At 47.3% G+C, this 22624-nt stretch overlaps 2 protein-coding genes across 6 annotated transcripts in view; one reads left to right on the forward strand and one right to left on the reverse strand.

Annotated features, from left to right (window-relative positions):
* The first annotated feature begins 1174 nt into the window (after positions 1 to 1174).
* On the forward strand, positions 1175 to 11366 carry LYSMD4 (LysM domain containing 4). The gene is given in 4 exon segments (XM_032699672.1): positions 1175 to 1196; positions 2480 to 2770; positions 6252 to 6454; positions 6456 to 11366. Coding segments are annotated over 3 exon segments (819 nt in total). The 5' UTR covers positions 1175 to 1196; positions 2480 to 2494; the 3' UTR covers positions 6796 to 11366.
* MEF2A (myocyte enhancer factor 2A) overlaps positions 10389 to 22624 on the reverse strand; it is an 80019-nt gene continuing 67783 nt past the window's right edge. For 3 of the 5 annotated variants that reach the window (XM_032699668.1, XM_032699667.1, XM_032699670.1), the window contains 5 exons: positions 21529 to 21719; positions 19911 to 19934; positions 16214 to 16340; positions 12712 to 12838; positions 10389 to 12298 (listed from right to left, as the gene is read on the reverse strand). In XM_032699668.1, the coding sequence (XP_032555559.1) occupies positions 11956 to 12298; positions 12712 to 12838; positions 16214 to 16340; positions 19911 to 19934; positions 21529 to 21719 (812 nt within the window). In that variant the 3' untranslated portion in view covers positions 10389 to 11955. The remainder of the gene's footprint in view (positions 12299 to 12711; positions 12839 to 16213; positions 16341 to 19910; positions 19935 to 21528; positions 21720 to 22624) is intronic. The other 2 variants (XM_032699669.1, XM_032699671.1) reach the window with 1 other exon arrangement.

Raw genomic sequence — 22624 nt, forward strand, 5'->3', positions numbered from 1 at the left:
ATAGTGAGGCTGTAAGTGGCTCAGGGAAGGAGTTTTGGCACATCTCATCTAGTCCCCTCACTTGCAGAGCCCTCTCCAGCACACTAAATCCATATCTGTTGGGTCAGAAAACTGTGTGAGCTGGCTGAGCTCCAGAGTCATCTGCTCATGGCACAGACTGGCCCAGGGATGGAGGGGAGGGAATCCTAATCCCTGCTCGGTGATGGGGTGCTGGCTCAGCCCCAGCCCTGCCTGGCCGGTCTCCCACCCCACTTCCAGCCCTGCCGAAATCCCTCAGCCCACAGAGGTGTGTGGGCAGGTGAGGGTTGTGAGGGAGCAACGGCTGCTGCAGGGACGGGTGTGTGAGATGGACAAGTGCTGTGACACCTCACCCGGGGCTGTTCAGGTGTGTGACATCCCCCAGGACAGTGACACCACACCCAGGGCCATACAAGTGTGTGACATGCCCTGTTGTACAGGTGTGTGATGTGCCCCAATGTACAGGTGTGTGACGTGCCCTGGTGCACACCCAGGGCCATATAGGTGTGTGACATCCCCCAGGGCAGTGACACCACACCCAGGGCTGTTCGGGTGTGTGACGTTCCTCCTTGTACAGGTGTGTGATGTGTCCCCTCGTACAGGTGTGTAGCATGTCCCCTGTACAGGTGTGTGATGTGTCCCCTCGTACCGGTGTGTGACGTGTCCCCTGTACAGGTGTGTGACATTCCCCTTGTACCGGTGTGTGACATGTCCCCTGTATCGATGTGTGACATTCCCCCTGTACAGGTGTGTGACATGTCCCCTGTACAGGTGTGTGACATTCCCCCTGTACCGGTGTGTGACATGTCCCTTGTACAGGTGTGTGACATGTCCCCTGTACCGGTGTGTGACATGTCCCCTGTACCGGTGTGTGACATTCCCCCTGTACCGGTGTGTGACATTCCCCCTGTACAGGTGTGTGACATTCCCCCTGTACCGGTGTGTGACATTCCCCCTGTACCGGTGTGCGATGTGTGTGACGTGCCCCAGGCTCGGTCCCCTCCCGGCCCGGCCCCTTTAAGTGAGGCCACGCCTTCCGCCGCGCGAGCGCTCCCCCTGCCTTTCCCCGCCGCCCATTGGCCGAGCGGCGTTGAGGCACCGCCCCCCGGCGCCGCCAGCCAATGGGAGGAGCACTGGGTGAGCCCGTGGCCAGGTCGGTGAGAGGCCGATGGCGGCGGGTCCGTGAGGGGGGCGCGGGGTCGGGGGAGAGGGGCGGGAGCGGGGACACTCTGGGGGGACCAGGAGCCCCCTTAAGTGCTGAGGGGAGCAGAGTCCTCTGAGGGGCGTGGGGACCCCTGAAGTGCGGAGGGGAGCCGGGCACTCTGAGGGAATGGGGAGGATCGTGGACCCCTGAGGGGATTGGGACACCCCTGAGGGGATGGGGGGGATCGGGGTCCCTTGAAAGGCTGAGGGTATCGGGACCCCCTGAAGTGCTGAGCGGGTCGAGGTCCCCTGAGGCACTGGGGGAGCTCGGGACCCCCTGAGGGGCTCGTGGAAGAGTTTGTCCCTCCCTGGGGCGGGCGGTGTGTGGGGGGAGGCCGAGGTGTGCGGTCCTGGATCACCCGGCACGGCCGAGCCCCAGCTGTGGGTGCCCTGCCCGGTGCTAATTAATGCCATTAAATGATCGTGGTTTCACCTGAAGAATCCAGTAGGGGTAGGGGGAGAATATTAAGGTCAATGGGGTTCCATGAGAATGCGAGGTTTTCTTATCTGTACCCGGCTCTGAGAACAAATTGTTTGTGGAGCTGAGGTTGAAGAAAACAAAAAATAACAACTTGCAGCTGCAGGCTGAGCAATAATTAAAATGCTTGGGCAGGTTCTTGTCTTTATGTAGCAAAATGGCCTTGTCAGTCAGGTTGAAGTTAAGTGTAGCTTGAGCTGTCCTTATTTAAAAAAACAACAACAACAACAAACAAACAACAAAACCAACCAAAAGTACACTTCCAAGAAATTAAAATGTGGGTTCTCAAAGTGTAGACAACTAAGGACTTCAGGAAAAGTGACTTAAAGGATAATTTAGTTGAGTGTTTTGGTAGGAGATCTGATATGTTCCATGGATTTTTTGACCATAATTAAAGACACTTCGCTCAAAGTGACTCTCTTGCTTTTTAAATGAAATTGTAGAAAGTGTCTTTTAAAATGTGCGAAGTGGTTTTATGAGGTGTTTTGTCCACAGGTTGACAAAAAAAGAAAAGGTTGGGAAATAATCTACTATAATAATAAAAAAAATTACATAGTACTACTATGATAATAATAATAAATAGTTACTATAGTAATATATTGCTACAGTTTGTACATAACTTTTTTGATATTACTGTTAGAATGGCACTTTTACCCTTGGACTGAGGAAAGGATTGTGTGTTCTCACACTGCTGTGCTTTTTGTGCATCCTCTGAATCTCACATGCTGAGAACTGGACACTGGTACTGAGGGAATTAAAAACGTCTGGTTTTTGTTCCAGGTGCTGGTGTGGAAGATGAGGCTGAGTGAGAGCGGGACAAGATCCTTCCAGGCTGCTGTCACGGTCCACAAATACCCGGGCAGGCAGGTCTATGTGTTTCCTGATGGCCCATCCGACTCGGAGGAGTCCTCGGAGGAGGAGGAGCTCAACGTCATGGAATTGCGGCCCAGGGGGAAGGAGCAGCAGCGGGGCAGCACTTCCCGGGACAGGCCTGGAGACGTGGTGCTCCTGGAGCGGGAGCTCACGGAGGGTGACAGCCTGAACAAGCTGGCCCTGCAGTACGGCTGTAAAGTAAGAGCCTTCTCTGGGTGGGGTTAGCACTTCAGAGGTATTCCATGTGCACCTTTACTTTCCAGAGCTGTCCTGGTATCTGAGAGTTTTGGCGCTGAAAATACTCTGTGTTTTTCATGAATGGTCAATATCTGGGTGAAACTGGAAAAAAGGCAAAAAAATCCCAGACAGACACAAAAAAAGAGTTGTTCAGCCAACAGCTGAGGAGGGTGTCGTCAGCCTCACACCCTGCCTGACCTGCTTTCCTGTTTAATTTGAGTGACTAAGTGCAGGTTGTACTAACTCATGTAAGTGAGGGCAAACATTAGGAAGCTGAGCTCAGAAATGAGGGTCAGGGCTCTGCTCTCAAGGAACATTTAAGAGTTTTTGCAGCAAATAAAGCAGTACAAAGAAACACCACTGTGATAGGTCTGGCTTGGGGTGGGATTTGGGGTTGTTCTTTGAAAGGTATCAGTTTACATGTTGCAAGGAAGGTCTGAGTGTGAGGGGTGGAGTTGGAGAGGTGCCAAAGTTCAGGTCCCAGAGTCCAGGTGCTGTCTGTGTGTGGGTTTTGATTGTTTGCTGTGTTGCCCAAAGTGTGCTCCATCAGCTGCCTGGGGGCAGGAGGGAGGGGTGGGCAGGGTGAGCTGTCTCCCGAGTTGGAACACTCTGCACAGTATCTTCTCTTTGTTCCAAAGCAGGGCACTTCATAGAAAAACTGTTGAAAAGTTTAATTACCTACTCTGAAGATGAGAAGCCCCCTGTTGTTTAGCAGTTGGAGCTGTATTTTTAGAGCCTCCTTTATCTGCAGGCTGGGCTGTGATTAGAAAGTTCCATGGTGCAGACAACTGGACAGTGACTGGAGTGGGATAATGATACGGCTCTGGCTCTGCTGCTGCACTGCTGTTGCAGTTGGTCTTGCTTAACCACACAGCAGCTGTTGGTGCAGCTGAGGCAAGAGGGCTTAGAGGGATTGCAGCAATTCCTCCCCTCCCATTCCCTTAGAGACAAACACAAAACAAAGAAGGCACCCGTGTAGGTTCTGCTGCAGGGCCTGGTGCGTGCAGAGAAGAGTCTGGGAGGACTTGGAAAGGCCTGGATTGGTACCAGGAGAGCCCAGGAAGGCAGAGCTGCAGCTTTGGTTGGCTCTGGAGCTGTGACTGAGCACTCCTCTCTCAGCAGCAGTTGTGTCACTGCCGCTTGGGCACAATCACAGCAGTTTGTGAGCTCAGAGGAGGAAGGTTCTGAACAGCTCTTTGGTTTATGGCATGAAAAGTCCTGCTGTGCCCTCTGGCACTGTGACTCCAAGGAGTCAGTCCTGTCCCTGCTGTGGCTGCTCATCTACCTCTGCTGCCCCATTCCTGCCCCACCTGAAGGCTGCTGGGCCCATCCAGGGGGAAAGTAGGCTGGTAGTCAAGTGTTCTCCTCCCTCAGGAAAAAAACTGTCCTGCTGCCTCCCTTCCTTCCAGAAAGGGCATTCCTGACTAGTTCCAGTTAAATTAGAGAAGTACAGAAATCTTTATCATAGGAGATTTGTGTATTTGTCTGTTTACAGGCACTGATCAGTTTTCCTGCGTTTTGTTTTGTTTGCACAATTAACCAGCTCCTGAAAGGCCCCCAGGACAGCAGTGAGGAAGAACTGTAGCCACAAATACATATGCAAACAAGTTTAAAAAATCCAGGACGAGCTTCTCCTTGAAATCAATGAGAACTTGACATTGGTTTCAGAATCTGCTTGGGGAGGGGGTATTAAGACAGTGCAACAAATAGCTCTGTGTGTGTGTGTGCGCCACAGATAACTTGGCAGAGATGGAAAGCCCTTCAAAATCCTCATTTTTACTCTTGACCATTTATAGTCCTGGCTTGCTTTTGGCATTGTTCATAGCTGGGACAAGAGCAGCAAACTGCAGCCAAAAAATGAGTACAGAAAATAAGCCTAAATGGCTTGTGCAGCCCAGGCTCTCGAAGGCTTCCCATCAGCTCTGTTTGTTGTTTCTGTGTGAGTGCTGCTCCACTTTCTGTTTCTAGAGCCTCAGCACAGCACTGCAGTGTTTGATTGCAGACACCACGGGGGATATTTACTGTCCCACTAATTTGTTTTCATTGGAACAAACCCAGAAATTGAAGCAGCACCTCAGTTCGAAGGCTTTGGGTGAGATTGTTGTTTCATAACTAAGAAGTTGTGCAGGGTTTAAGTGCAGAGGTTACGCTGGGGCAGCCTGTGAGGAGCCTGAACCAGCAAAGGAGGTTTCCTTTTGCCTCAGGGCCCCCAGATTTAATGCAGGACCTGCATTAAATGGGCCGTTTTCAGAGTTCTCAAACTTTGCAGAGTAAGCATGAGATTGAGGCATCCATCTCATCTCTGCCTTGGAGCAGAGTGTTTGGGAAGTGAAGTGCCGGTTTTGTTTTAGCTCCCCAGTTTCCTTGGCAGCCTCAAGTGAGTGCCCAGTGAATGCAGGTCATACTGTGATTTCTGAAAGAGCAAGGCACAGTCCCTGCACTGTGTCTCCTTGGTGTGATGTAGCAGAGGTGGTTTAGCTGTTTATGTTGTCTTTCTCTTTGGCTTGGGGTCTTGCTGATTTGTTTTGTGTCCTCAGCCTTTCCCTCAAGGTTCTTTCACATCTCCTTGGCTGCTGTGGAGAGCACCTTGCACACGTTGACATCCTGTTTGTCTTCTTTGACAGAGGGTTTAGGGCAGCTGAGAAGTTGCTGCACTTCCTGGGGCTGTGAGTGGGGCACTGTATTAATTAAGCATCTTTTATCCAATGTTAAATTAAGAGACACTGTCTTGCCTTTGTCTTTGCTTTGGGACTGGCCCTGTGACTGGCTCTGCACGTGTGGCTTGTTCTTTCTTGCTCTTCCCACTGCTGGGTGGGAATATGGGTCACAGAGGGGGACTCTGCGCAGGAACCACCAAAGGTCACCTCAGGGCACAGGGGTGTTGCCCCTCAGCAGGAGCACTGAGCAGCTGTGCAGGAACGAGCTGGATCAGCTGCTGTCCTGCACAGGAGAGGTGGTGCCTGGGCACAGGATGGTCGTGCCCATGTGGGAGATGCTCACCTGTGCTCCAGGTGTGACCTTGCTTTCAGAGATGGAGCTCTCTTCACTCTGAAAGCACATTCTGAGCTGGAGGGTTTTGACTGCTGGTGCTGATGTTGTCCTCTCACCTTAAACGCTGATGTGTAAAGGATCTGTTACAAAGGTTCTTCTTGCCTTAACTTGAATTAGAAGGTAAGCGAGGGAAGGCAAAGAAAGCAAAGGGAAGGAAGAACAGTAACAAGCAAAGTACAGCAGATACAAGAGCACTAGAGGAGGGTATAGACTGGTTTAACAGGGGACTGGCTTTATCCTGCAGGACCTGGAGCCCCCTCAGCTGGAATCTCTGCAGAACCCCAAGCCAGTTGCTTTTATTCTCTGACAGCTGTTCGATAGCTCTGGAGCTGCTCCCTGCTTTGTTCCTGGGTTGTCCTACACTAACGTCGGTGTCCTTTGGGTTCTGTAGGTCGCCGACATCAAACGGGTCAACAACTTCATCCGGGAGCAGGACCTGTACGCGCTGAAGTCCATCAAGATCCCGGTGAAGGCGCACGGGCTGCTCACGGAGAGCAGGCGGGAGCTGCGGCCGCTCCCTCCGGCCCAGCCCGGGCTGACCCGCGTGGAGCTGCCGGAGCCCGACCCCGGCACGGGCGGATCCACCACGGCCAAACCTCAGCGACTACTTCAGGGACATCGACCAGAGCATCCAGGACGCCGTGCAGGTGGAGGTGCAGCTGAGCACAGACTACTGTGGGGAGCCACTGGAGAGGCCTCTGCCCGAGCCAGGGAAGCGGGACACCGGGAACGGTGCGGACTGCGGGATCCAGTGGTGGAACGCCGTGTTTATCATGCTCCTGATAGGAATTGTGCTGCCAGTATTTTATATCATCTATTTTAAAACACAAGGCCTGGTGGCCCACACCTCCAACACAACAGTAACCTCAAATGTTTCAACAGCTGGATTGGAAGGGAAATTACCACAAAGCTCAGTGGTAGGAAAAAAGTCCTAAAGGGAAACGGGAGATCCCTCCAGCCTCTCCAGCAGTGGTGCCCACACTCTCGTGACTGACCCAAGTGCATCTAAGGGGATATAATGATACAGATAATTTTTATTTTTATAAGTAGCTGATGATGGAATCCTGAACTTGACTGAAAGTGAGGTGATGTGATTGTGATGGAAAAATAAGGATGATTTGTTGCTTATGAAGGTCACTGAGCAGGTGGGTTAAGTGTGGGGAACTGTTGAGGGAAGGTACTTTGTAGCAATTTATTGTGATTGCTTCAGGTATTTCTTAATGCCATGTCTGGAAGCAAATCCTTTGCTGCTGAGCTAGAGAGTGCAGTATTAATGTGCTTGGAAAGTTGGGGGTTGTTTGCATTTTAAAGAAACACTTTTTGCTGGAGCAGAAGGGGGGGCTCTTTCGCTCAGAGCTGTCATTTTTATCTCTTGCAGACCACGGTGGTTTAGGCTTAACCCTAAACTGATGGCTCTAAGCTGGGTGTGCCAGCCCCTCATCATCCTCCTCCTGAGCAAACCTTTGAGCTGGGTTTATTAGGTTGATGTCAGGCCCGTCCCCTGGATGAGCCCAGACCTCTCCCCTCCATGAAATCCTGCAGAGATGGGATCTCGGTGCCGGATCCGCGCTGTCCCCAGGGTGCAGCTGGAGCCAGCCCTGCCACTGCAGGTGGGCAGAGGGTGTTGGAGGAGGATGTGAGAGCTGGGAGAGGAGTTGTACACTCCTCTCAAGGGCTCTTTTGTTGGCAGGGGGGGTCTAGTCAGTATACTTGTTAAAAATACTAATAATAGTCTATAATGGTGCATCTCAGACACCTGATGTCAGTCACAGACTGATTTCCCTGTGTGCAGATTTCATGGGAGCAAAGTGCCAAGGCCCACGCAGGGTGCAAGGTCCAGGCAGAAGTCCAAGGCACAGAAAGAAGGGTAAAGCCTTTCTAGGACAGGACTGAGCTGATTGTGAAGCGTTCTGTGACCTGCAGACGTGCATTAAAAAGCTGATGAGGGTGTAGGGAAGAGTGGTGAAGCTTCAGAGGGCAGAGGGGCTGTGCTCTTCAGGGTGAGACACTGAACACTGCCTGCTGGAGAGCAGCAAGGGAGGCTTTGGGAGGCTTTGCTGCAGAGCAGAATTGGCCTCAGAAATTGGATCGTCAATTCCAGGCCTGCAGGCAGAGGTATTCCAGGCCTTCCTGGAACCAAACACTAAGGGATTTCCACCCCACACAAGCAGAACTGTGTGATGTTACAATGACAACCTGTGTTTCCTGCAGCTCTCAAAAAAAGTGCTCAGGAAAGCCTGAGGGAATCTAATTTTGTAAATGAGGACTCTAAAGTATCTTATACTGAACAAAACCTTGTATTTTTCTTCTGTGAAGAGCTGTATCTCTTTGTTCTGGGGTGGGGGGGATTTCTTACATTTTAAATAAAACCACATGAAATAATAAAAGCACAAGGGCACAACTTGTGCTTTTTTTTTTTTTTGTTCCCACACTGCACTGTGCTGAGCACCTGCCCCAGGACACACTGCAGGAACCAGGAGTGGGAGCAGCAGAAGGAAAAGTGAGTGTCCAGAGGGGCAGGAGGATGGGCTGGACCCAGGTTTTTCTTTTTGTTTTAATGTTCTTACCAAGCATTAACTTTTTGACTTGAGTGTAGTAACAGTGTGTGTATATATCCCCAAAAAATCCCTGTTGATTAAAATCCTCTCACTGCAGTTTAAAAGCACAACCTGATGAGTGAAGTGGACACCTGGAGGGGGCACAGACACGCCAGAGCAGGACCACGTGCTCTGCAAACCACGAGAGAGGCCGGAGTACACAGTAAAAGCCAGTATCTTTACTTTAGTGAATGCAGGATACAAATATTTTACAACAACCTCTAGCATTTTTTCTTAACCATTTGATAAAAAGTTCACTAGAATATTTATTGTATATTGAAGAAAAAACAACACATTCAGGGAAAAAAATTGAGATTAACTTATTTTTTTTTTTCTTAAAAGATTCGTCTCAAGGATGGCAACAAAGTCCAGCTTGTGCCGCCAAACGGCTTATCAGCATTAAACCGTGAACAGCTTCTTTGTGAACTGTTGACTTACAAACATTTACCAAATACATAAATCTCTTTTAAAAAAGCCATTTTAAATATAGCAAAGGCAGGTTTCTCTTGCACAGCAAAGTGAAGAAAGGTTCTACTAAGATTTAAAATGTTTACATTGGTTAAGTCTTTCTTTCACATTCGGATTTCACTTCTGCCCAGGATCAATTGTTAGGAGTTGTTTGTTCCTTATTTACTATGTATTTCTTGTGCGCACAGTAACTCGGAGTTCCTGCTGCATAGTGTCCTTGAGGGGAGGGCAAGGCAAAGCAGTTCTGACGAGTCCCCTGACAACGGGCGTTCCCAAAACTACCGTGAGAGCTCGAGGATGGAGGTGATTTGTCACAACAGAGCTAAAAATCTTAAATCACTCAGACCTGACTGGGTTCAGCCCAGGGTTGGATCCACTTGCACTTCAGTCAGCAGAGAGAGAGAATTTTAAAAAAGTATTACTATCTCTTTTTTTCACCTGTTGAAATATCTGTGCTATGTCATAATTATTTTTTTTTTATAAAACATTTTTTTTTTTACAATTTCTAAAAAAGTATGTTCCAAAGTGAGTTACTTGTTACTAAAAACCAGGATTCCCATTTCCTCGATGGCAGGAGCTGCTCCCCAAGACGGGAGGGCTGTGGAAGGACATTTCTGCCGTGGCTGGGGCAGCACAGGGCCAGTCCCCAGCCCGGCTCTTTAGAACTGATTCTTTAATACTCTTTTTTAATTCATTGGTGCAATTTCAATACAAACTCTAACCCTTGTGTAGCTTTGTCTTTAAGAAAACAGTAATAGTACTGTTTAAAAACCTGCATAGAAATAAAGACTATTGAGATACAGTCAGCAAAGCCATCTGATAAGGCACACAAGAAAATAGACAGTAAATGTGAATGCAGAACTCCCACTCGGATGTACAGCAAAGGTCATACAGGTGCATAAATCATGGAACTCACACCACTGGTCGGAGCAGCAAAAGGGGCAGGGGCTGGCAAGTGAATTTGGTCACCTGGAGCACAGGGGGCTGGGGAACGAGCCCCCTTTGCCCTCATGCCCTGTCAGCCAAGTACCATCCCAAACCAATGGGATCCAGGTCCAAGGAAGGGGCAGGAAGGGACTGGAGCCTGTGTGGGTTTCCCGCTGCCACGAGAGGGGATGGGCTGGAGGCCGCAGGTACCACCTGCTCCCCCTCTCCCAGCTCCTGTCACAGCATGGGGGGACTTGGAATTACACAGAAATAAAGCCCAAGCAAAGGTTTAATAAATATCAGGGATAACCACGAAGTTTGGATAATCCCACTGCAGTTCCTCCCTGGCACCAGCACTGCCAGCCTGTCAGTGACCGGGACAGGCAGGATCACGGCCCCAAATCCAACACGAAACCTGCTCCCAGCCAGGCTCACAGCACAAGGGGGCTCTGGATCCCTCCTTCTATTTCTTGGAAGCAGCAAATTTTCCCAAACCACTTGCCAACTCACAAAACCTTTTGTGCTCCTCTGATATGTGTCATTTCCCTATCATGAGAAATTAGGTCAAGTTTTTCCACTGGTTTTTTTTTTTTCTCCCTCCTCAGAAGAGGCAGCTTTAAAATGATGCCTTAAAATGTGTTGTAACAGATTTTTTATATTTATGCAGGATGAAACTTAACACCGGATTTTTTTTTTTTTTGCCACTTTGCTATTTATATAGCATATATATAAAATGTATAATGAAGCTTAACCATACAGCACAGAGATTACAACTGAACGGCACACATTCACCACCAGTGAGGGGGCCAACCCCTTTATACACCCTCTGAAAAATCTGGATAATAATATTAATAATAATTAAAATCCAAAGAAAGTACAGTATATTTAACAAAATAGTAAATATTAAACAGTGAATACTCTACTTAATAAGGACCTCGCCTTGTTTCAAGTTGGCGTCAATCCACAAAAATATACTTTTTAATCTGGTGACCGTACAATACATAGGTACTTACACCAAAGGTGATAATATATTTAGGATGCTATATACACAAAGAGTTTGGCTCAAATTTAAATTTACATATAAGTGTTCATGGCTTATTTTTCCCCCAAGGTTCCGCCTGCAAGTTTTTCCTTTTCATCTTTGAAAGCAAAAACTAGAAAGTCAAAATAAGATAAAACTATACTCTACAAAAAAGCTACAACATACAGCTTTGGCTTATATAAATAATTCATAGCAGAATGTGTTCAAAAGTACTGTATATAACTTTATATATAGTCTTCAATTCATTAGGGTATTGTTTTCTTTAATATAAAATATACATGAGCTAAAATCCGTTTCTATATTTTTCAAAGGTATGAACGTAAAAACAAATTTGTCAAACATATTCCAATTATAACTTAATATATTAATTTTATTTTGTTAATGTTCTATTTTCTAGGCTAATATTTTCTGAATATTTCATGCGAGTTCTCTATGTCTTTCACTCATTAAAAAAATCACTTCTTTGACCCAATACACTATTTTTTTATTTTTTTTTTTTTGCACGTGCAAAACAGGGTTTTTGTTTTTTATGTTTTTTTATTTCTTATAGCATCAGCCCTTCTCCATGCACCCTCTGCAATAGAGACCCATGCCAGGTTGGGTAATAAAAGGTCAGTTTATGTACAGTATTGCTTTCTTCTTCCTGCTTTTCTACTGCTCTGCTGCTACAAAGCAATTATTTCTTAACTACGAGTAACCATGAGCTGAACTAACACACAGGGACGTACTACAGGCGAGCCCTGGGCTGTGGAGGAGGAGGAGACACTGCGGGGACAACGCTCTGCCAACGCTGGGGCCAAACACAACTCCAGGGAAGTGCCAGACTAGATCAAACCTACGGGATTGTTCTGCTTTACCAGGGGACATCTGCAGCTATACACGAGTTTGTCGTAAGTGCCTGATGATCGGTGTATGCTACACACACTAGCACATATATATGCATGTGGAGATATATATATGCACGTATGTATATACATATAAATATACTTAGTCACGTCCTTATTTATAAATGTGGATATGTCAGGACAGTTCGTGTTGGGGACACCGGGCTGCCGGGGGGTTTATGTCACCCACGTGTCCATCCTCATTCGTTTTACCGACGGGCTCTCCCGGTCCTCGGCGTTGGGCGGCCGCCCCAGCACCACGGGCGAGTGGAAGTCGCTCCGGGGATCTTCCCGGTCGCTGCCGTCGTAGGAGCTGCTGGAGCTGCTCAGGCTGTCGACCGGGGAGCGCCCCAGCTCCTGCCGCGCCGGCGGCGGCGCCGGCGGCTGCTGCGGCTGCTGCGGAGGGAACCCCGAGGGGGTGACGCGGTCCCGGGGAGGGGAGATGGGTTCAGACTTGATGTTGATGTTTTGGTTGGTGTTGATGGAGAGATTGGAACCCTGAGATATCTGGCTGCCAGTGCTGGGGAGAGAGCATTGAAAGGCACAAGTGAGGAAACACGGAACACGGAAGGGAAGCGACAATTCCCGTGTGTCTGAGGGGGCTCTTGGGGCTCAGCACCCTCCAAATGCACCTCACTGAAGTCAGAACAACGCTGAAAAAAAGGTCTGAGCTGCATTTACAGAAGTTGAGAACGCACAGAGACATTTCCCACTGCCAAACATTCCAGTTCACCAGCAGGTGCATCCCTGGTAAGAAGCTGGGCCTGCAGGGACACCTCGGCCAAGGCCTGAGGTGACCAAAGGGACAAACACCCCGACAGGGGAAGGTTTGGCAGCACAGACAAGAAGGCAAAATGGGTGAAATGCTGAACACCCCTGGTGCAGGTGATGCAGGTGGAAGAGGCAGAAGCCCCCCAGGGCCATGGTACTTACACAAGGGAGCTGAGGGCCGCGGGACCGAGGTGGTGCTGCTGCCAGGCAGACACCTGCCCCAAGGACAGCATTCCTGGGGAGTTAAACCCCTGCAGGGCAGACAGGTCTGCACTAGTCAAGGAGTAATCTAAGGGAAAACAAACAAGAGTGATTTATAGAGTTATATATATATACACACACATGAATAAATACACAAGAGTTTATGTGTTACACACACATGCAAAGGCTTTCTGCCCAAAACAAATAAAGGCAATTCCTGATCCACAGGAATCCAAACATGGAAACTGAAGTCTGGGAGAAATCCTCCCAACCTCACAGGGAGCTTAACAGGACAGAAGCCTCCAAATGACAAAGCTTTTCTGCACTCTGCTTTCAGTTCCTACGTGTTGCTCAGAGCTTCTTCCAAACCACGGGTACAACATATGAATGCATTTTACATATCGAGGTGTGCACCTCACAGTAACACTGGTCACACTCCAAAGGGTTTTGTCTGCAGGGACATTTCAATATGAAACTCTGGGAAGGCAGGACAGGGGCTGGGTGCCCAAGGGACAGCAGGGCCAAAGGCACTGCCAAGGGACCCCTCAGTGCAGTCCCACTGTCACACATCACACCTCCCCTCCACACAATGTCACTCCTGAATCTCTGACTAAACTGTCATCTCCATATCAAATAAACAAAAGAAACCTCTTTTCTTGAAGTAAAAAACCATCATCAAGTAAAAAACACAACTGAAATGGAGACTGGAAAACACAATCTATCCCCAACCCAGAGGCAGACCCAGTCAGGTATGTAATTTATGGCCTGGTGTGCTCTGCTCAGCTGTGGGGTTTGAATATTTGTTTTAATTCCTAGAATGTTTTAGAACCAGTAACTCAGTTGGTTCTGGCCCTTCTCTACAGAGGGAACACTTCTCCAGCAAAGCACATTATACACAATAGGATATTTGAGGAAAACTGATACCCAGTGTTTTAATTAAGGATCCAAGAGCTGAATCTCTCCCTTCCAGCCCTGGCAAGGAAAAAACCTCATCAATCCAAAAAAACAATTTAGGTATTGTAATTTTATCTTAGTCCTTGAACTGCAAAGCTGGAATTGCTACGTACGTGGTGACTGCCCTCACAATCCCCAGATGACAGTTTGGTTTCAACATCAAATTTCTTCCTGCAAATCCCCTGAAAGGCTCAATCTAATAGAAATGATTCTTAAGTGTGTGAAAACCACTAAAGGCTGAAAGCTTTGCACAAATTATTGCATTATCAGAGGAAATGGGCTGGGCTGGGCTTTAAAATCACATCCCAGTGATACCAGCACTTGTCCAATTGTGTAGGACACCAGTTTCCACTGTCTTTGCTGCTCCCTGAGGTTCCCACTGCATGTGTGAATCTTCCAGGTTATTCTGGATGAGGGATGCACCCAGTGCTGCTTCCTGAAACATCAGCCTGTGAGGGAACAGAGGGATCTGTCAGGCAACAGGGGAAGCTCAGTGTGGGCCTTCTGAGCAGGGACCAGAAGGGTTTGCTTTGAACAGCCATTAAATCCAAGAGATGAACAACCTTTGGGGCAAGTCCCAGGTCTGCATGTGCAGCTACTTCACACTGAAATTTGGTTCCAAAGCAAGTCACAAATCTTCACCCTGTCCATGACACTGCTCCTGCCTCCACCTTCTCCACTCACTGCTTTAGACTTCACCCCCTCAAGGCAGAGACATTTGTGTGGATGTTCAACAGTTGGGCCCTGTCCCTGAGGAGGACACAATCCCTTGTCCCTGAGGAGGGCACAGCCCTGTCCCTGAGGAGGGCACAGCCCTGTCTCTGAGGAGGACACAATCCCTTGTCCCTGAGGAGGGCACAGCCCTGTCTCTGAGGAGGACACATCCCTTGTCCCTGAGCCCTCCTGGCTGCAGCCCTGCCCAGGGCACTGCCAGATAATGAGCTCAAAGGCAAATACAAGAAGTGAGGTGCTTGGCTGGCTAAACTAAAAACTGCAGTGAAGACTTTCAAAGCTAAAAATAGTGGAGAAAAATGTATAAAATCCCATCTTTTTGGGGGGGAGTGACCATAAATGAATGGCTGCTCTTTCTACTCCATGTCCCAAAATCAGAGACTCCTGGTGATGCTCCTCCTTGTAGAAAACAAAGATGACAAAACCTCTCACTCACTCAGTTTTTGGGCATTTTGTACAAACCTTGAAGTTTGTTGTGATTTGTCCCAACCTTTGCACAAGAATAAGACCACAAGGTCACTACCAACAGCCCAGCCCAGCTCATTTTACCCCTTCCTAACAACATCAATCCCAGGGGGGCTCAGCCTCGGGCAGCAGCAGGTCCTTGCTGGAGCTGTTTGGCACTGGGGCAGCTCCTGCTCTGTTCCTGGAGGAGCCACCTCTGCAGCAGGTGTGTCCCTGTCCCCTTCCCAAAATCCCTCTTCTAACTGATTACAGCACTTACATCTGAACATTTAGCCAGACTTCATCTAAAGAACAGCAAACTGGGGAATTATTTCCTTTGCTTTCCTTTCAGTTTTAAACCACAAGGTATTATTTCTGACTGACAGGATTTATTGACACTTCTCTGCAATGTAGTTTCTCTGCAGGTGCAGCTGAAAATCCAACTACACAGCACAGCTCAGTGCTCATCAACCTGAGCCCTTCATGGAAAATATTAGCAAGACTCCTTCCCTGATTACACACAGGCAAATAAACAGCCTGAGATTGAAGGGAAAATTATCTCTATTGGGATGGAGAAAAGGGAGGTACTTCAGGTTGGAAAAGACTTTTAAGATCATCAACCGCTCCCCCAGTGCTGCCAAGGACACTCACCCATGTCCCCAAGTGCCACATCCCCATGGCTTCTAAATCCCTCCAGGGATGGGGACTCCACCACTGCCCTGGGCAGCTGTGCCAGGGCTGGACAACCTTTTTGGTGAAGGAATTTTTCTTAATATCCAACGTAAACCTCTCCTGGTGCAACCTGAGGCCGTTTCCCCTTGTCCTGTCACTCAGGAGCTACTTCCCAAACCAGCAAACCACTCATCACTTTTATATCACCCAATTCCTCACATCACAGCCAGCTTGGGCAAAAGGCAGATTTAAGGTCCTGCAGGAACAGCAGTGTCTGAGGAACAGCAGCTCTGAAGAACCAGCCATTGCCTGAATGTGAGGAATTCCAGTATTCCCGGCTGGAATGGCGCTGCTCTGGGCAATGGATGGCCCTGTCTCTCCCTATCCCTGGTTTGCAGCCTGACTGGAAGCTCCTTCCCCATGGAAGTCCCAACATTTACACATTTCATGAGCAAAAGGCTCAGTTTTGCTGAACAAGAGCTTCACTTGGACCCAACAGGAAAACAAACCCACGTGTCACAGAAATGTGAATTTCCTGGGCTTATGAATCCCAAAAAAGCCTCAGCCATCCCAGTCCCAGCCCTGATCCCAAACCTTCCCAGTGCTGTAGCCCCCAATCCCAAGCCTCCCCAGTGCTGCAGATCCCGATCCCAAGGCTCACCAGTGTTGTAGGCCGTGGGCATGGCCGAGTACACGAGTCCCTGCGGGGGCAGGCTCGGGGTCGTCACCGACACCACGGGGGTGGCGAGAGGCTGCGTGGACTGAGAACTGCTGATCCTTTGGGTGTTCTGCAAGGGAGAGAAAACACCACTGTGACACCAGGGAGAACAGTGGAAAAGCAAAGGAGCATTCCACTAAAACGTGTTGCTGTGCTGCGTTTCTGAGTTAGGAAATATGTCCCTCTTTTGATCAGGGTCGATTTTCTAAACAAGCTGAAATATTTCAAGGCAACCAAAAATGATCTTGGCAAAATGAAAGGAAACATTGATTACGGCTCACTGGGCCACTTCCAGAGCATGCAGACTGCAACAGTGTTAAGGACACACAAACAAATGCAATTTCTTAGGGATACACACAACAATTCTCAGAAGTTCTGAAGTGATTTAAGAGTTTTGAGTTTTAAGGGGGTTTTAGTGCAGATGGTGAGGTGCAGTTCCACCAGCAGAGATTCTCCCACTTCACAGTTGTTTATCCAATTTTCCAAATTTCAGCTGCCAGTTTTGACACTGTGCTGACTACACCTGTCCTGAAAGGAACACAGAGATCTTCTAAATTGGTGTTGATAAGACTTCAGTGATAAAATAATCTTGCTGTTCCCATGGTTCCTGAGAAACTGAGAGAGTACTTGTTATAATGCAGAAATGTTTCCAAGCAAATGACACTGGAGTTCACACAGAGCAACTGTGCTTTTTGACAGGGAAAATAGCTAAACTAGATTGTCTCACATTATCTAACTGTGGGCACATTTCGCTTTTTAATAACAGCCTTTCTTTCCCATTTACTGCCATGAACATCTGCAGCAAACACATCACTCAACCTAAGCTGTGACCAAATCTGCTGGTTAGAAAGTTAATTAAAGCCTGTGGTGAACAATAGCAGCCAGCAAAGCTGCTCTCACTGCACCAACTGCTCCTCGGGCAGGCAACTGCAGCCCCTCCTCAGAACAGGGGGTTGGGCACTGTTTGGCCAGGCTGGACACTGCCAGGAACAGAGAATGGGGCAGCTCTGCCTTGTTCAGTGTCACCTGCAGCAGTGGCAGCAGCCTCTACACCCTGCATCCCTTCACTCCTCCAGAACCATTTCCAGTTCAGGGAGCTGGGTTTCGATCTGCTGGAAATACATTTTTAAGGCAAACCTCTCTCTGTCTACCTCGGAAAAAATATTTGCTGCAAAAGGAGCGGTTCTTTCTTCATCTCTTTGGCAGGTTCCATTTCCCACCTTTACAGGACTGAAGCTACGACTTCTTTCCTTTTCCTGCCAGACACAGGGATTTCAGGATCTGCACCACTCCATTTTTTTTCCTCCACTCTGATCTTGAGAGAAGGAACAGCATTAAAAATGCATCACTCCCTTTTTAATATCAGAAGGAGCAGGTACAGAAATGGGGCTGTGATCAATTTTAAGCTTAGATTTGTGAAGATGAATTGAGGGTTATCAATCTTGTGTCTTTCCCATTTAAAGCAAGAAGTCTGTACCACAGCTTCCACATTAAAATGAGCCACAGCCTCCCAGCTTCCCACCTCTCCTGCTGCTCAACTCCCACCTTTGAGCCTCCCAAGGATTTGGGGGCTCTTTGGCATCAGCTGCCAAACACACACCCTGGCAGATGAGCCCACTGTGCTCCAGAGCTCCCAGATTTCAAAGCTCCCAGGGAAAGTCCCTCCGATTTTCTGTAATTGATCCCTTTAAATCACTTTAGTACTTCTGAAAATCCCCCCCAGACCAAGTTTATCTGGCACAAAGAGATGTTATTAGAACAGATTTTTGTGTCTGTCAGGAATTGACCTTTCTCCAAAGCTTTCTTGGATGGCAGCCTATAAAGTTGGGATTACTGTATAATGGAAAAGTAAAGAGGAATATACTGGGAAACAATCCAAACCAAAGGATTTCCCCATGGGATTTTTTTCTTTTTTTTCTTTTTTTTTTTGGAGTGGCTAATAAAGGTGGTTTTCTGAGGTAATTTATTTCTGAATGTAATTGCTGAACACTAAGAAATATTTAGATGTGCCCAACACTGATTGCACTTGGAGGTCCATGGCAAATTTCAGGATATTTTAACTGTTTTAGCTGGTGCAAATGTAACAGGAAAAATTCAGTATCTTTATTGTTTATTATTTTTATTTATTATTGATAATCTTATTAATTATTCTATTATGCTACACTGCCCTTTGTGGCTGTTTTTCATGTTCAGTGCTCAGTTCCAACCTCACACAACGAGTGTTCCCAGACAGGATTTGGAACTGCCCAGCACTGGCCCTGGCAGCAGGGATTGGCATAACCAGAGGCAGAGCAGTGCAGGTGCAGTTGGTGCCTCCTGAGCGTGTTCTGAGCCCGACTCATCACCTTCCCTTTGTGTGACTGTTCCTCCCCTGCCGGCTGAGCCAGGTTTTAAAGCCACTAGATGGCCCACGCTCCACACGGGATCCCAACCCCAGGCACTGTTACATCCCACTGCAGAGCAGTTTTGGCAATTTTGGGCAGGCAGCAACACCTGAATTCCTGCAGCATTTGCATTAATTCCAATTGCAACGATATCCTGATTCAGTGTTTTGACTCTGAGCTTTATTTCTTGCACTGAAAACCAGACGCTCCCCTAAAGGGAGAGGAACATGTTTGACTGTTCCATGAGCAAATCACCCCAATAAAAACTTCACCAGTGACCATTTTCCCTCACTTTAGTAAATCAATGTCTGTGTTTAAGGTAACAATCAACCACCAGCATGCATTCAATCATGGCACTGATCTGAATCACCACATTTTCCATGCTTCCATGCAATTAGAGCCTCCTGTGAGCAACAGGTCCATGTTCAGAGACAAATCAAGGCCTGCCATGGGCTGATTTCTCTGTGAATCTGATGCAGCATCTTCTGCCTGCTTTGTGCCACAGCAGCTGAACAATTTGCAAATGGCTCTAAAAATAAGTCAGGAATTATTTTAGCCTTACTTTGATTTTCCAGCCAGAATGCCAAATGTTCAAACCTTTTGGGGGGAGGGGGAGGAGAAAAATACCCAAATCCCCAGAGTTTCCTTTCAAAAGCAGAATATCTTTCCACTGGGAAAAAAAAGGTAGAATTATTCATTTGCAATCCTCTGTTCCTTTTGGTAAACAGGGAACACCCCCCTGTGGTTTGATAATCTCACGCAGGATGAAATAATTTCAACCTCCAAAAAGGTGACCTCACCAGCAATGATGTCATCTCCTTGAAAATGAGAGAAGTAACACAGGGCTTGTGTTACAATCTCAAGAACTTCACAAGTGAAGCCACTTGCTAAAAATATTCCAATAATTTAGGGGGTGGGAAGTGGTTATTTATATTTTACATAAAAGCCAGGACATATCCTACACACATGGACAGTTACTTTGTAAGGCTCTTTTCCAATGTTCCCTCCAAGAAAAACAGAAACATTTTCAGAAAAAAAAAATAATACAAGTTTACAAATGGCAAGAGCTGACTTTGGATGTGTTTTCAACTTGAATTGGTCGGGTTTTAAGTCTGATAAAACAAATGTATTTTTGTCTGCTACCAAGGGAACACTGGAATTATTTAAAATATGTAATGAAACTACAGTTAAAAAGCTGTAGTGAAAGACATTTCCAGCATCTTGCTGTCTCTCAGCAAACAGCAGCCCCAACTCACCAACTCCAATTCATCCTCCTCCGACTGTACTCAGCAAACAAGAGGGATAACACAGTTACTAAAAACAGCATTGCTTTTCAAATGACAGAAAAAAAATCACGTTTGTGCTTCAGGATTTTTTGTCATTTTAATTAATAATATGAATTTGACACCTAGACCTGTAAATAATATGACAAAAAATGTGATACTTCATGAAATTCTTGTCAAATAAAAGCTGTGTATTAAAAGAACATGTGGCTTTGGGGAAATGAGTGCAGGGAGAGCTTGGAGAACACAAGGACACCAACACAGGTAGAGGTGGAGCAGAGCAGTCTCTGATCCAATAAACCAGCTCAGCAACAAAAGTACTTGTCAAATACAACCACCAACCCAGGCCAACATCTCCACTCTGAAATCCCTTCACAGTTCCCTCAAAAACACAGACAAAAACAAAGCTGAATATCATGTTGTTGTTCTTCACAACACAACAGTAAATAAGTGTTGTACCCCACTAACATCAGACCTGCATTAGCAAGATCCTCTTCTTGTTTCTGATTCTAATTAAAAGTGTAATTTCCATTTTAATGATCATCCAGTGCACTCCCTATCTCTCCTGCACTTCAGTATTCCCAGAAAAACCTAAAACTTCAAGAATCATTACTGAGGCTAATTACAGCTTTTGTTACTTGGATTAATTTGGTATTATTCACCATGAATACCTGTAACAAATGTAAGCCCTTGTGGTGGCTTAAAAACAAACAGGAATTATGCAGAGAGTACTTGTGCTGTTTATATCCTGCTCCTCCTGGTTATGGTCCATCCTTCCACACACAGAGAGGTTGAGAATTTCTACATGACAGCAAAAGACCAAGACCAAAGGATCTGGCCAACTAAATTAAAGGAAAAATGGACTAACCCTTCCTGACAGACCAGTTCTGGGCCCAGGGCCGTGGTTGCCTCATGGCTGACACGAAACTCGTGTGCTATTCCCAATCCAGGCTGGACAAACATCACTGCCAACATGCCAAAGTGCCCAGCAGCTCTGACAGGCACCTCAGCTCCTTTTCATGCCCTGGATGAGGGCACAACACCCACTGAGGACACCCAAGGTCACGTTCCAACACCCCACATCAAACACGCGCCTCTCCCAGACCATCGTTACCACTGAAGCTGCACTTCCCATCCTTCACATCCCACAGCCCGGGAAAAACAGGTACAAAATGTGCTTCAGGGCACGTTAATAGAGCTCACATCACCACTGAGATCCTCCACAGAATAATGCACAACCCTTTTTAAAACCCACATCCTCCAAACCAACAGAGTTCTCGGTACTGAGTCGGTCAGATCAAAACACCAAAATCTCAGTCTCTCTCTTTAGGGTTGTGCTCCAACCCTGTTTAGGTCAGACTTATTTTACACCTCAAAAAATTGCTTACGAATTTAACAAATTCCCCAGGTCACAATTTATAATTTGGACTTTCAGCAGTGACGTTTCAGAGCACAAACCCCTCTCTACTCCTGCAGCCCGTGGTGAGCAGGGGAGGCAGTTTTATCCCCGTGCACGTGGGCAGAACACCCCATTTCCACAAAGCCACTCCCAGAACTTAAGGAACTCAAAGCTTCAGAAGTTTGAACTCACCAGAGGTGGCATCATGCCCTTGCTGGAGGGGGGGATGACCACACGGAGGTCGGGTTTGCGGTTGTTCATGCCCAGGTTCCCTCCTCCGGGGGGAGGTGGGGACTTCGTGGGCATCACCTTGCCCAGGCTGTTCCCTCCGCCACCGGTGCCCAGGAGACTTGGAGAAGCTCGAGAGTTCACAAACCCATTTCCTGAAAGGGCAAAAAAACAAATGACCTGTGAGGCTGAAGGGGAAGGGGCAACAACACAGAGTTCTGGTGCTTTTGTACCGATTCTGAAATATTTATTTTGCAAAACTTCCGATAACGAACTTCCCGCAAGAGGCTCCGCATCGAATAATCGAACGGGCCCACACCGCTCTGCCCAGCAAATCAATATGGAAAGGGAATATCACTCCAAGGGCAGCTGTGGCAGCTCAAATGCTGAGAAGAGCAAAATTGCCAAAGAACTGTTTCTAATAACATCCGTTGGGTCTGTTCTGCCCTCTGAATTTCCTCCAGGCTGAGCTTGCAGAAAAGTGGGGGCTTCTGCCCAGGCCCACTTGGGTCCCCACCCCCACGGGACAGGAACTGCACTGAATTTTGTTGGTGAGAATAAAAAAATCAGCTCTCCAAGTGCCTATTTCTAAAATGCATTCTTCAGGTGTCTTCAAGATCTGCAGGACTCATTTCAGGATCATCAGTATATACTGATTATTACATTTAGCAACACGGAGGAGAACAAATCCTCTCTCTTCAGGTTCATTCCAGCTACTCATGTCATTTATGCCCATCAATTTGTTTTACACACTTACTCCTGGTACTCATTTTAAGTGGAATTAGACCAGCCAAAGCCTGCAGGGCTTCAACACTGAAATGCTCAAGGTCTCAGCTCACACTCAAAACTGATCAGGAGTGAGTAAATCAGTGAAGTGCCCAATATTCTACTTTTCTGTACTGACAAAAGCACCAATCATGTTAACCAAAACATTCCCCTCAGAAAAAAAATTACAAGCCACGTTCCAGTCACAGATTCATATTTATAGCAACAATCCCCCAAATACACACACCTTATTCAGCTGCAAATAGGAAATAAAAAAGTTGTTAAGGAGAATTTC

The sequence above is a fragment of the Chiroxiphia lanceolata genome, chromosome 12 (assembly GCF_009829145.1).
Source record: "Chiroxiphia lanceolata isolate bChiLan1 chromosome 12, bChiLan1.pri, whole genome shotgun sequence".
Taxonomy (NCBI): domain Eukaryota; kingdom Metazoa; phylum Chordata; class Aves; order Passeriformes; family Pipridae; genus Chiroxiphia; species Chiroxiphia lanceolata.